This window comes from Rhinopithecus roxellana, chromosome 6, assembly GCF_007565055.1.
Source record: "Rhinopithecus roxellana isolate Shanxi Qingling chromosome 6, ASM756505v1, whole genome shotgun sequence".
NCBI lineage: Eukaryota > Metazoa > Chordata > Mammalia > Primates > Cercopithecidae > Rhinopithecus > Rhinopithecus roxellana.
This window is the reverse complement of record NC_044554.1, coordinates 123,020,249-123,035,004: the sequence shown is the minus strand read 5'-3', so window position 1 is coordinate 123,035,004 and position 14,756 is coordinate 123,020,249. Positions and strand designations below refer to the sequence as shown.

At 36.6% G+C, this 14,756-nt stretch overlaps 1 protein-coding gene across 2 annotated transcripts in view; it reads left to right on the top strand.

The window, feature by feature from the left end:
* The first annotated feature begins 698 nt into the window (after positions 1-698).
* The window catches only part of HEPACAM2 (HEPACAM family member 2), a 30,907-nt gene continuing 16,849 nt past the window's right edge, over positions 699-14,756 (top strand). For both annotated transcript variants that reach the window (XM_010353156.2, XM_030932463.1), the window contains exons 1-3: positions 699-1,187; positions 4,602-4,886; positions 11,403-11,699. In XM_010353156.2, the coding sequence (XP_010351458.1) occupies positions 794-1,187; positions 4,602-4,886; positions 11,403-11,699 (976 nt within the window). In that variant the 5' untranslated portion in view covers positions 699-793. The remainder of the gene's footprint in view (positions 1,188-4,601; positions 4,887-11,402; positions 11,700-14,756) is intronic.

The following is a 14,756-nucleotide window of genomic DNA, read 5'->3' as shown; positions in this document are numbered from 1 at the left end:
TGTTCCTGCTGTAGCTCTATTCCAGTGTATTCTCACAGCAGCTAGACTAGGTCTAATAAAACATAAGAAAAATCATAGCCCTTTTCTGTTCATGAAACTCCTATTGCATCTCCATCTTAGAGTAAAATTGCCAGAGTTTTTCGCATGATCCTAAGGTCCTGCCAGTCTGTCACAGCCACCTCACTGACCTCATATCTTATCATGCTCCTCCTCCTCCACTGTGCTCCATCTGTACCTGCCTCTTGCTGTTTCTCAAATACACCAACCAGATGCCTGTTCTGGGTGGAAATAACTGGTCGTGACTGACCATGGTTTAATACCAGTCTCCTTGGGATATTTGCATTTGGCAAGCATTTGGCTAAAGGGAAGAACTTCCAATAATGGAATATTCAGTCATTTCATACGGCTTTAAGGGAAAATGTTAGGAGGAAATAGCCCCTAGTATTTCTCACATCACATGGTTAGATTATGATATGCTATGGCAGACATTAATATAGTCATAGTTCCAAATGTTTTAATGGTTTCATTGGACTTTAGAAGTAGTAAACTTTCTTAGTTCTCCTTTTCCCATTATTCTGTAGCAATCAGAAAATAACTTCTGCTTTTCCTTTTTATCTTGTGCAATCAGCACAGTCTTTGGGTGGAGTTTTTAAAGTGCGGAAAGTTTCAGAGACAAATATTTACCTCTATATGTAACCCGTACTAGAATAGTCAGTACCTAGAAGCCACTCTTCTTTGAAAAGGATTATCACCTGATCAGGTTCTCTCTGCAGTTGCCCCTTTAGAGTGTGAAATGTGGCTCAAGTTCTTCACAACTTTCCTTTCCTTTGCAACAGGTGCTTGCTCGGGGCTGAAGGTGACAGTGCCATCACACACTGTCCATGGCATCAGAGGTCAGGCCCTCTACCTACCCGTCCACTATGGCTTCCACACTCCAGCATCAGACATCCAGATCATATGGCTATTTGAGAGACCCCACACGATGCCCAAATACTTACTGGGCTCTGTGAATAAGTCTGTGGTTCCTGACTTGGAATACCAACACAAGTTCACCATGATGCCACCCAATGCCTCTCTGCTTATCAACCCACTGCAGTTCTCTGATGAAGGCAATTACATTGTGAAGGTCAACATTCAGGGAAATGGAACTCTATCCTCCAGTCAGAAGATACAAGTCACGGTTGATGGTGAGTCCCCTGTGAGTGTATGTGGGTAGCAATCTAGTATGGTAGTTAGGAAAGGCTCAGGAGACTAAAATACCTTTGCTTTAGATCCTGGCTTCACAACTTTGCACAAATCAATTAATCCTCAAAGCCTCAATGTCTCATGGCACTAATGACATTATCTACCTCACAAGGCTTTCTGAAGATTAAATAAGACATGCATGTAAGAGATATACCTAGTGCCTAGCAGTAGGTAATCAAGCACTACATATAACTTATTGTTTGTTTGCCTGGGAACTATCAAGTATAATGTTGCTAATTTGATGAGATGGAGAAAATCTTATTTTCTCAACAATAGACTATACCCTGGGAAGAGCCCTATTTTTGTCATGAAGATTTTTGTTTCAGTACACTGTTTGGAAGAGGATGAGACTTGTGCAGGAATGATGCTTAGGGACCATGGACATGCCTGAAAATGTCCTCTGAGGGGCAGTGGGGTCAGCTAACTTTCAGACACTTGTTTTCCTTATTGAAGTGAGTGACATACGCAAAATATACTGTGCCCAAAGCCCAACTTCTGATTTTTTCTCTCTACACCTGTTTATTTGACAGTATTCCCCATTTTTATAAATATGAATTCCATTCTATCAATTGCTCCAGCCAAAACCTTGCAGTCACCGTTGACCTCTTTTTCTCACATCCTACATCCAGTCCACAGGAAAGCCTATTGGCTTTACCTTGAAAATATAGACAATTTCCAACCACTTACCACCCCCCAGTACTGCCCCACTCAATACCATAATCGGCCGTGGCCTGAACTATCCTGATAGCTTTTCCATCTACTCTCCCTGCTTCTATTCCTGCCTCCTTCAGCTTCAAATCCTCCCATTGCTTCTATCTCACTCAGAGTATAAGTCACAGTATTAACAATTTGCAATGCCCCACATACCCAGCGCCTACCTGACCCCATTTTCCTATCTGTATCCCCCTCACTCACTTGGTTCTGGCCATGCTGGCCTCCATGCTCCTTCTGGAACAGGCCAAAACACACTCATTCCTCAGGGCCTTTGTACTTGCTGTTTGCTCTACCTAGACAGCTTTTCTCCAAGATACTAGCATGCTCCCCTCATTTCCTTTAGGTCTCAGCTCAAATGTCACTTTGTCTGTGAATTCTTTACTGACCACGCTATATAAAACATAATCTCACTTCCCCAAACACACACACACACACACACTCTGAGAAAAGAGAGAGAGAGACAGAGAGAAGGAGAGAGAGAGAGAGAGAGAGAGAGAGAGTCACTCTCTATCTCCAATTCTGCTTCTCTCTTTTTCATAGCATTTATTACTACCCGGGCATATTATAGATTTTTATTTGTTTATTGTTTCTCTTCCCCACCTAGAATATGAGGTCCCTGGGAGCAGGGACTTTGTATTATTTGCTGCTTTGTCCTCAGTGCTTAAAACCTTTGCTGATCGCTAGTAGATTCAGCAACTATCTGTGGAGTAAATGAGTGGCCAGAGAGGAGACTGGGGAGACTTCAGGGGAGTGAAGATGCAGAAGGTAAAAGCAAATGCCTATAGAGCAATTGTGGGGAAAAACAAAAGAGAGATCTAAAGGGAATTTCCATGAAGATTTCCTGTATGGTGTCCTGTCTCCCTCCTAATATAATATCCTTTCTTGTTAATTAGTAATAAAGTTAAATCTGCTTAGGAAAATGCAACCAAAAACTTAGTAAAGCCTCAATAGGGTTTTAGGGCCTGTGCCAAAATTCTTCTCAGAAGAAAAACTTCTTCATCTGAGTTATACTGTTTTAAGCAAAGGAATGATCACAATACCAGTGACTATTCTAATGATTGATTCTTCTCATACAAGACTGTTGATGTGTTACCTATTTATCTCATACCACTTACAGTTCCACACACAGGTGCATTTGAAATAAAAGCTTTTTCTGCATATTAAATGTACACAATTTGTTTTTCTTTTTAAATCATAATATCATGAACATAAAGCTTTTCCCAATCTTTTGTTCTTGCCAGGGAAAATGAAGGATTAAATTAAATAGATGAGCCAGTTGATTACACCCTCCTTGAAAAGTGCTAGAGGCTTCAGAACTACTCGGTTCCCCTATAAGTTACCTTTCGACCTCCTTTCTCTTTCACTTTCTTCTATCTTCTCTGGGATGGAGAATTTGGTCAGTTTGTTCTCTAATGCACATTTTCTAGTGTACAAAAATATGAGCACAAGTCAAAATAAATCTACCTGAGGAAGATATATCGACCCTAATTAAAAGCTTGACAGGAAATTGAAGTATAAACATTGGACACAATCATCTCTCACTTATGTATCATCCTACTCTCTCTGTGTCCTGTAGTCATACATAGAAGGGGATTATTAAATACAACCCTCTCCAAAATGCAGAAGAGAAACATTACCAGATGTGAAGCCCTCTTCATTTTGCCACTGACTGCTGTGTGACTCTGGGCAAGCCACTGTTTTTATCAATTAAGTCAAGAACTTCAGTGATTAAAGAAAATTGCCAAAAGTGGTTGCAGATTCTTACATGATTCTACCATGATTATATAATCCATCAACTTTACAGTTAAAATTCAGAGAGAAAATATTTACTCATTTTTGGAAATTTACTTTGACAAATATTAAGAGCCTACTGTGTGTCAGATGATGAACTAAGACTATTTTCCTACCACTTGACTTTCCAACAGGAATTTCTATTGGATTTGTATTTTTTTCTCTAATTTGATAAAAGCCCAAGAATATATTTTATCCTACTTTCAGACTAAGTCAGTGTTGAAATGCAGGCTCTGGTTTGTTAAAGTGACTAACATAATGTTACAACACAAATGCAAAGCAATTAAAGTTTATAATTGCTTCATGACATACATAGAAAGAATAATTGTACATATGTGATTCGCTAAAACTATCCCTCAGTTTCCCAAAAGTATAGTATATATTAGCCGTATATTTTGCAGATGATAGAAATTTGAGTTCACCACATCTATCCCAATCAGCTGCTATTGGGACATTAGGACAAGTCAACAGAGGGGAATAACCATATAAATTTTGCCTGGGAAAGTGTACCTTTATGGTGTTGGTAAAAGCACAATGAACAGGAAATAAGGAAGCTGGCATTCCATTCTCAGCCACCTATAAAGTAAAGGGCTTCATTAGATCATCCTTGAAAAGTAAGTTCTGGAATTTGGTTATCTCTTACTATAAAGGATATTCTCATATTTTGACATTTTGCATTTTCCCTGGCTTTTTATTCTCTTCTCTTCTTTAGTTATTACCTGAGCAGTCTACATTTACAGTGTAAAATGCTGGAATAATTTCTCCAGGACTTCATATTGGAAAGACCTCATAAGGTTTTATTATAATTCAATGAGAAGAAAAAATCATTCCTATCTCTCTTAATATTGCAGATCCTGTCACAAAGCCAGTGGTGCAGATTCATCCTCCCTCTGGGTCCGTGGAGTATGTGGGGAACATGACCCTGACATGCCAGGTGGAAGGGGGCACTCGGCTAGTTTACCAGTGGCTAAAAAATGGGAGACCTGCCCACACCAGCTCTACCTACTCCTTTTCTCCCCAAAACAATACCCTTCATATTGCTCCAGTGACCAAGGAAGACATTGGGAATTACAGCTGCCTGGTGAGGAACCCTGTCAGTGAAATGGAAAGTGATATCATTATGCCCATCATATATTGTAAGTTTATTTTTTTTTAACTCATGAGTTTTTTGTTGTTGTTGTTTTCTGAGAATATCTCCCAGGATAGTCACAGAGAATATAAGTACCAGATGTCATTTGGCTTTTACCATTATTGTAGTTCATAGTTCTAATCATACCTCCTAGGCACTGTCTTGTATGAAACATGTCTACTAGCACAACCCTATTTCTTAAAGATCAAGTTGAAATACTGGCCAGGGGCCACTCAGGTTGTACTTCGTGATTCAGTCCATTGTGTGACCTCATTCCCAGTGGAATGCAAGAATCTCAATTTCAAGAACCCAGAACAATGCAGAGGCTGCAATGAAGAAACTGATAAATACCTTGAGAAGAACTTTTTTCCTCTCCAAATATTACCATTCCTGAATTTAACATACTTTATTTTTCTCTAGTAAAATATTTTCTTTACATCAATTATTTCTTCTAGCTCTTTATCTGTATGTCTTTCCATCCCTACCTGCCTATCTTTAAACTCTAGCCATAGATTTAAATGAAAAAATCCTGTGGAAAATTGCTTAAGCAATTACAGGCACATGCAAATATCATTTTTGAAATATACTTTTGTTTTGCTATACAGTTCATATTAATCTGGAAAAATGAAAATAAGATCTTTCTTTCAACATGTGCAAGTCTATGCACCAATCTCATTATTATCACAGAATATGCTGTGATACATAGTGTGGAAAATATAAAAATGGGAAAGAAAACCATAATCAAACCTGCAAATGTTAAACATTATGCTTTAGGCTCCTAAGGCTTCTTTCCTTCATGATGTTATTTGAAAGAATAAGAATACCCCAATTTGAGTAAGTTCACACTTCACAGAATCTATCATTTGCTGACAGTTTGAACTTTCTTCTTTACATTATTTTAAACATTATGTATGAAAATCTCACAGAGAAACATCTATCACATGCAAAGAGTAATGACAGATAATAGAAAGAAGAACATTCAGAAAATTTACAAATGTGGGTTCCATTTACACATTGGAAAGATGAATTATCTACATGGCTTAAGAAAGATTTTGACTCTTGTTAATCGCTAATTGTGAACATTGCATTACTAATTTTTGTCTTCACTATTTTTACATTCAAATGCCGAATCCTTCACTTGGTCAACATCTTATCTTATTGATATTCGTTCATTTATTTATTCATTTATGGACTCATTCCTTTATAGATTATTTGATTTTAAAAATCAAACATCAGGTTCTTATTTGTGCTAAACAGTTACTACCTACCATATAATACGTATAAACACAACCCAGACCCATTAATTTAATAATTTTTCTTGCTGTCACTATTTTAGCTCTGTTTTTGTTTTGGTTGGTTGGTTTTGTTGCTTTTGAGTAACAAAGATTAAATAAAATGTATACTGTCATCTGAAGATTGGTTGTATATCCTATCTGTTGATGTGGCATCCAAATGTTTACAATCTTTATCATTCCCTGCAAGCTGGGAATATGTGCCTTGGTTGGTGTTATTCACACTTCTCTTTCTTCATCTGGTTACCTTCTTCTTCCTTCATGACATTATCCTTTCCAGAAAGGTTTGCCTGCCTCCGCTTGTCTCACCACCTCAGTGTCACTAACAGGTTCATTGTGCTCCTTCAGCATCCTAGGCACTCTCATTCCTGGTCCTCTCTGCATTCTATTTTCCCTGACTCTCATGAACACCACAAACCCAAACCAGAGTTCTGCATTCTTCATCTTTGTATCCATAGGGCAATAGCTGACAGAGATTAAGAAATCAATAGTTTCTTGAACTGGACTAAAATGGAACAGATTATCTTTCTTCATATCCCTTTTAGATTCTAGTGTTACTTGATGATGCTGTAAAAAGGCTAAATTCCCATTATAAGATGACAGCTTCTTCATTATAGTGCTTTGGCACTTTTTTTCGTGACCTTTAGCAAAATCAACTATTCTGTTTTCTAAAGGCACTGTTTCCATGAAGGGTTTTTTCATGAAAGTAGGAACTAATTTTTATTTTGGCTGAAAAAGTATAACAAAATCTATTAAGACTGACTACATACTTATGAGGTTGTGATGTCATAATCTGGTATTGGCCTTGGTGGACTACAATGTCAAACCAATAACTCAGACAAGTATCTACTTGCAGTTCATGATATGCCTTCAAGCTCCAGTTGTAAATAATAATCCAGTAACCACTGCATTTTGTGTGCAACATATGGCAATGCTGCAGTGGAGAGCGCTAAGTGATAAAAATTAAAGGGAAAATAAAAGGTCATTCACAGTAAATACTTACCATCTGTTCCCAAGCAGGGCGGCAAACAGCATCATGATGTAAATTTAGGTACTGTTCCCACACAGTCATAAATTGTTAAAGAGAACAGATGATATGTGATTTTACAAGTCATTCAGTAAACAGCCATCCCCAAGGCAAAGGGTTCATTTCTATTGGGAGTTCTCTGCCAAAGGCAAGAAAGTAAACCATAATCCAAAGTCAAAATGGAATTATCCTTCTGCTTTCATCTTCAGTATCAGAGGTCACTCTAGTTGAATCACTCCAAATATCTCCAATTGGATGGCCCATTCACTTGAATAAGGTACTAGGCTGCCCCTCCAAGTAGCAGGATAGTCAGCCTGGAGTTCTAATGATAAAGGAAATAACTTCATAGTAGAGTCAGAAGAAAGTAGATTGTAAGCAACATATAGAGTGTGAGATGTAGTTAGATTTGTGTGCATGTGTGGTAAAGAGAGAAAAAGATGCGTTAAAGAAGGACTTGAAAATCATCCATGAAATGAGGATATTGGTTCTCTGAGCAATAAAATTACAAATGACTTTCTTTTCATCTTTATGCTTCTCTGAATTTTAGGATTTTCTGAAAAAAAAAAACATGCATTTCTTAAGTAAATAGATAAACTATGTTACCTTTTAAGAAACATATCAGAAGCAAGGAACTGAAATGCTTCAAAGTGTTAGGTTCAAGAGTTGGAAGAGGTGTTGAGGTGGGGGCAAGGAAGTTCGAGGGATTTGAGGCTGCTTCTGAAGAGCCAGATATAGCATATACATAAAACAGACAGAAGAGAAAAAATTATGCCAATCATGAAACCCAATAAATGAGGAAGTAACAAAATCAAAATAAACATGATTAAGGAATATAAGCTAAGATAATCAGATTACTTTCTTTAAAGGTATTTTATTTTAAACGATCTTATTAAATTAGGTAATTGACCTTATTTACCAGCCTTGGCTCTAAATGAGTATGGGCTTCCTCTACAAATTAAACCCACCCTCTGAAATTGAAATTGAAGAATTACTGCTTGTGAGAATACTCCATTATGCGGCAGGGTCCTAAGGCAACTCCAAATGAGGAGTTCCCCAAAAAGTTTTGAGCAATATCAGCATGCTTGAAAAGGAGTAACACTCATTTTTATGTATATTAAATTACTAGACAATTTGTTTTCATAGCCCCATTCTCTATACCCCAAAAATCAGGGGGAAGATGAAGACCTAAATTTTTCTTCTTTATCAAGTCTGCCTTGCTCTACTCTTAGAAAGACCCTCAGACTTTAGTTTTTGTACATAGACTCAGGTCTCTTGCTCTTCCAAACTATAGGAAATTCCTCCTGCTGGTTTCCTTCTATGTGAACCATAACTGTGCCCGTTGCTTGGTGATCTTTCCTTCCCGAATGTTCTATCAATGCTGACAACATGAAGGATCCCTTCTGAACCACAAGGCCTGAGATAATAGCCATACATAGCATGTGATCAATATCTCAGATGTCCTCACTATGCCTAGAATCATACCATGTGCAAAGTAATCTCAATATTGATTTTGGTTGAGTGAGCAAAAACAAATTTTTGTTCCCATTACACTACTTACTGTTTAGTGGAATTCAGAATAAAAGAGTTCCATTTTATAGCACACTGTTCTAAAGCTTTTATCACAGTGGTTTCACCTGAGACTGTGTCACAGCCTGAAATGAGGAAACAGGCTTCTTATACAGTAACAGGAAAGGGGCAGAAATTTCTCCTTATTTTAATCCTGTACCTTCAGTTCCTGATTACTTTAAATTGAATGTACTAACTTCTGTTTGCTTTCTGAAAGCAGGCTTACCTCATGCAGGTATATTAATAAAAACCCGTAGGGTTCCTTCACATTTCTCCTTATGCCTTTTTCTCTAGAAAAAACATAGATTAGTCTATGCTTTCTAGCTAATCTATTGTTTTGTATATTCGTTTTCTGTTATAGCTTAGAAAATTTGTCTCCTCAGTGGCAGATTGTTCAGAAAATGCTGACATGATAGAGAACCACTCTGGGAATTTGTGAACTTGGGATTGGTTTGCCAATATCCAAAATGGTTTTACTAGGTTGGCGCGAAAGTAATTGCACTTTTGGCCATACTTTTAATGGCATGGCAAGAATCCTGGTGTTTCAAAGGGGTTAGAAAGAATCTTGGCAATCAGTCCTCTAACCCATCTTTTTATATTAAAAGGTGAGGAAAATGAGACCCAAAAAGTTCAAATGACTTCTAAAGAATGCCTAGCTAATGATTGAAAAAAATCAGTTACCCTAATGTTTAGTTACTACATTCTATTATTCTACATGTGGAGAGATAAATAGCTCATACTTTAAGAAAAATCAGGGCCTTTAAGATGAGGTCATCACTAAGCAAACTATCCATAGCCATATCCAGTTTGTAAATTCCCTGAGAATATGAATGTCTTATACTTCCATCTCCCATATTCTAAATATATTATCTCATACTTGGCAGCTCTCAAATAAATATTTGATTCATTACTTGATTGGATGATTACATAATTAATATTAATATATAATTAGATAGTAATTGATTGTAGAACTAGTACTACAGTTAGATAACAATAAACTATTATGATATAGAAAGTTATACCACTTTATTTCTTTTTAGAGAAGTAATATGAATGATTAAGTGCATATATTTTAGAGTCCCAGCTCTGCTATTTAATAGCTATATGACCATGGGCAAATAAATTGTTTAAATATCAATTTCCTCATCTTAAAATTAGAATAATAACATCTACCTCCTGGTGGTTGCTTTAAATACTAAATATTATTATCTGCATAAGCACTTAAAGTGTCTTCTCATGGCAGATATCCAATAAATGTTGGTAATGAGCAGCTGAAAGGTGTACATAAGCCTACCTAAAACTCAAAGATTTTTAGACTATAAGCCAGGATTTAGACTGAATGAGAAAACCTATCTAGGTGAAGATTAGTTTTTAAATTTTCCTTATTCTCTGAAGAAAGCAATGGGAAATGTGTCTTCACCTACTGACAACCTAACACCATAGAAATGGGAAAATGCTACAGGAGTACTGCAACGTGGAAAAAACACAAGGGGATTAAGTAGTTTATTGATAATCAATGCATATTAGTTAATGATAAGGAAGATGTAATTTTTTTTTTTCAAATGGAATCCTAAGCTTAGCTGGGGCGTGGGTGGGAGGATTTAAAAAATTCTTTAACTGTTAAAATGTTGTAAAAATACCAAACACCCCTATGTCTATTTGCACAGTGTTCCATGTGAAACAATGTCTTCTATAAATATTTTTATGGCCTACCCTAGCACTGAGAAGAAAAATAGATAATACCGAAAATATGGTTGTTAAAGAGAAAATAGTGGCCATAATCTGTTGTAAAAGTATTTTCGAGTATAATGACTATTTCAGAAATATTAATGTGTAGAAACTAAAAAGTTAATCTAATAGACATAGAGAGTAGAATAGTAGTTACTAGAGATCGGGAAGGGTGGAGTGGTGGGGGGTAGCCAAAAGTTGGTTAATAGACACAAAAATAGTTAATGGACAGCTAGATACGAGGAATAAGTTCTTGTGTTCTATAGCACTATAGGGTGACTATAATTAATGGCAATTTATGGTGTATTTTCAAACAGCAACAACAGTAGACTTTGAATGTTCCTGAAAAAAGGAAATAATAAATGTTTGAGGTGATAGAGGTACTAATTAGACTGATTTAATCATTACACACTGTATATGTGTATCAAAACATGCAATCAAAACATCACACTGTACCTCATAAATATGTACAATTATCATGTCTCAATTAAAAATAATAATAAAACAAAATAAATCAGCATATAAAAATAAGCTAGTCATACAAGAACAGAAAGATTGAGTTTGTCTACAAGATTGTAGATTTATCAATACATTACTCAAAACCTTAGCATCACAATTATGATGACAGTATTTGTAAAATTATATACGAAGTTTCAGGCTTTTACTATTTCAGATTAGTTCAAATCACTATTTCAAATCAATTCTCAAATAATTTTCACTTTCATGGATATCAAAATAAAATATATTTAGGTCCTCATCATTTATTGGGAGTCTAAGCAAGGACCTGCTCGTCCAATTCTAAGATAAAGACTTTCAAAAACAGTAAAATGCTACTAAGCTCTCCCAAACTCAAGACCTATGTTGTGATTACTTATGCTACTTATCTATTTCTTTTTTTATGTTGATGCAGATGGACCTTATGGACTTCAAGTGAATTCTGATAAAGGGCTAAAAGTAGGGGAAGTGTTTACTGTTGACCTTGGAGAGGCCATCCTATTTGACTGTTCTGCTGATTCTTATCCCCCCAACACCTACTCCTGGATTAGGAGGACTGACAATACAACGTATATCATTAAGCATGGGCCTCGCTTAGAAGTTGCATCTGAGAAAGTAGCGCAGAAGACAACTGACTATGTGTGCTGTGCTTACAACAACATAACCGGCAGGCAAGATGAAACTCATTTCACAGTTATCATCACTTCTGTAGGTATGTGTGACATACAAGGAAGGGATCCTAATAAAACACGAATACATGCTGGCCTTGCCCTTCCCCTATCTTATACCTATGTGGAAAAGAAAATCATTGTGGGATTATTCATATACTCTAAAAATCTCTCTTTCCAAAGTTAACGAAGCTGTGGTTTCTAGGACTCAAAGAAAGAAAACTCAAAATGAAATAAGGGAGAAATTCAATTCATTTGTGAGGGGCTATGAAGAAAAAGTGAATTCCATAAATTACTTCTAAATGTGCACTCTTGCTTTCCTAGTTTTATGAACAAAAATATAAGAGAAACAGCCTGCTCATTTAGAGGGTTTGTATCTACCATTGCATTAGGTCAGATGAATAAATCTCCATGAGTTGGGAATCTGGTTTTCCCACTTCTATTTGATTCCCCTTCTCACTGTCTTTCATGGGCTTCCCTTCCTCTTTCACCATTTAAACACCTGAAAACTATGGAAGTTCACAAGGGGAGTCTCAACACCTTGGAAATTACAAAATTCTGTAAGTCAGTGAAATTTGGCTTTCTCTAGAAATCCTCTGATTATCAGAAATGTCATCAACCCGCAAAGGTTAAGAATTACTGCCCAAAATATTGATGCCCACCAAATTTTCATCCTTCTACACCTTCTCTTCTCTCTCTGTACATAATGGTTTTATTCTCCCGTATGATTTTCTGTATGATTTCATTCATTTCCAAGGCTTCATGTAACACTGGTACATCCCAAATCTATATCTTTAAAGCTTTAAAACTGTACACCCAGCTTCCTCTGGATGTCTCTGCTTGGAAGTGCCAGAAGCACCATACAGGTCCAACATATCAAAACTGAACCATCTTCTTTCCCCATAAATTGCTATTCTGCCTGTATTGCCTATTTAAGTGAATGTCCCTACTAACTACCAACTTAAGACAGAAAGCTAAATGTCATCTCGGACTCATTCCTCTTGCCTATTGCCTGGTCCCACATTCAGTCACCAAGTTGTGTCCATTTCCTTCCTTCCTATTTCTCAGATACATTTTCTTCTCTCCTTCTTCCTTCTTTTGTCTTTCTTTACTTATTTCTTTGTATTCTCTTCTCCTTCTCCCTCTCTCCTGCCCTTTCTCTCTCTACTCCTCCTCTTCCTTTTCGTTTTTCTTCTTCCTCTTCTATGACTACTTCTACTACTACTAAGTCCTTCTCAGACTCTCCTTTGCACACATGTCAAATGCCACTTGGGCAAAATCTGGGTGCGGGTTTGGACAGGACATGGTGGTTAAGGTACCTATGACTGGTGGAAGAACAAGTTTATAAAAGCTACTACTCATTAATATCTTTTCTATTGATGCCTTCTCTTTCTTCACCTTTATAGCACTAATACCTAGAAAAAGACCCATAACACAGAGAAACTCAATATATTTTGTTGAATAAGTGATGCAACAATATAATTTCTTTTAATCCATAGGCTCAATTTTTCAGTATGTTGCCCTTGGGCCCTCTGCATCAAGATCACCTAGGGAGGTTGCTAAAAATGTAGCTTCATTAAGACACCTCAGACCTATTGGATCAGGATCTTTCAGGTAGCACCTGAGAATCTGAATATTCAGGACTCACAAGTGTGACAACCACTTGTTTAGTACATTTTATCTCCAGAGAGTTTTGAATTTATTAAAAAATGCCTGAAGAGCCATGAAGAATTATAAGACTATTGCAAACCTACAGGTCGATGAAGAAATGTATAGTGGATAGGTTCCTCCTAGGGACTCCTTAAGGTACCAGGAGGAAAAATCACCTAGGTATATTGGAATGTATATACTGTCATGGTGGGGTTTTTTTAATCTGAATACAATCCACTGTTCGTTACGATAGCCGCTAACCTTATTTGACTTTTGAGCACTTAACACATTGCTATGCAACTGAGAAACTGAATTTTTAATTTTATTTCATTTTTATTAATTTTAATTTGCATATAAATAGCTACGTGTTTAGTGTTTACCATGTCAGACAATGCAGCTCTAGAATTTTTACCTGAGTTGCTTCATTTGGGCAATAGATAATAATATATATTTCTTGTAGAGCCAAAAAGTGTATGTGTTTTAGGGTGTTATAAACTAAGCACCCATTCATTCATTTGTTAGCACCCATTATGGGCCAAATATCAGAGTAGGCACTAAGAATACCATATGAGAAAGGTAATTCCTTCTAACAAGAATTCCTGCTCACAATCTGAGTGGCAAACACATAAACAGCTGAGGTACATCCTTTGCTTTCTGTTTTACTAAATTTTTTATAGGCTTAACCAGCTTTTCACCCCAGTAGCAAACCAAGACATAATTGTACAGCAAGCCATAATTAAGCATGTAAAATAGTAGCAATCCAGGTGTCATCTTCAGCTTGTTTCTCATGCTCACTGCAAGTGAAAACATGGCTGTAATATATAAAAGTGTACTACAGTAAGGCTTTCCCACGGCCTAAACTTTCTACATTAATATTTAGCCAAGGTATTCTCATAATATCAGAAGCCCCCAATATTTGATTAAGATCTTATTACCAAGGTCTAAAGACAGCTACAGTCTTAACGTCAGATAATTACCTTTTGCAAAATCTAAAAAACCTGTTTGACCTGTACAAAGACCAAGCATTTGTTATTACAGTAAATAAGAAGAGCAGGTGCTTATTTTTCAGAGGGATTCAGAGCTGTCAATATTAGTGACCTCTTTGTGGCTTTTAGAGCTATTTTCTAACCCCCAAATGTCCACAGAGCTTTAACTCAAACAGCAACAAAATGGCAAAGAAAATGAATAGTATTGATGTGTTTTGTTAAATATTTGTTTTTTTCTAAGTTTCAAAGTCAGTGAACCTCTGCAGTATACATTAAGTATACACCAACCTACGGTTATAAATGACCATCACTTGCAACTATCAATTGAGCCCACTGACCATCCACTCTGATGAATAAACTCTTGAGATCTGTGAAGAATTTGAAATCATTTAAAAGGTCAAAGTACCTGCTTTTGAGATGTTTCCAGAACCGATCTGGTGTTTGGTATAGCCAGTGAAGTTGTAA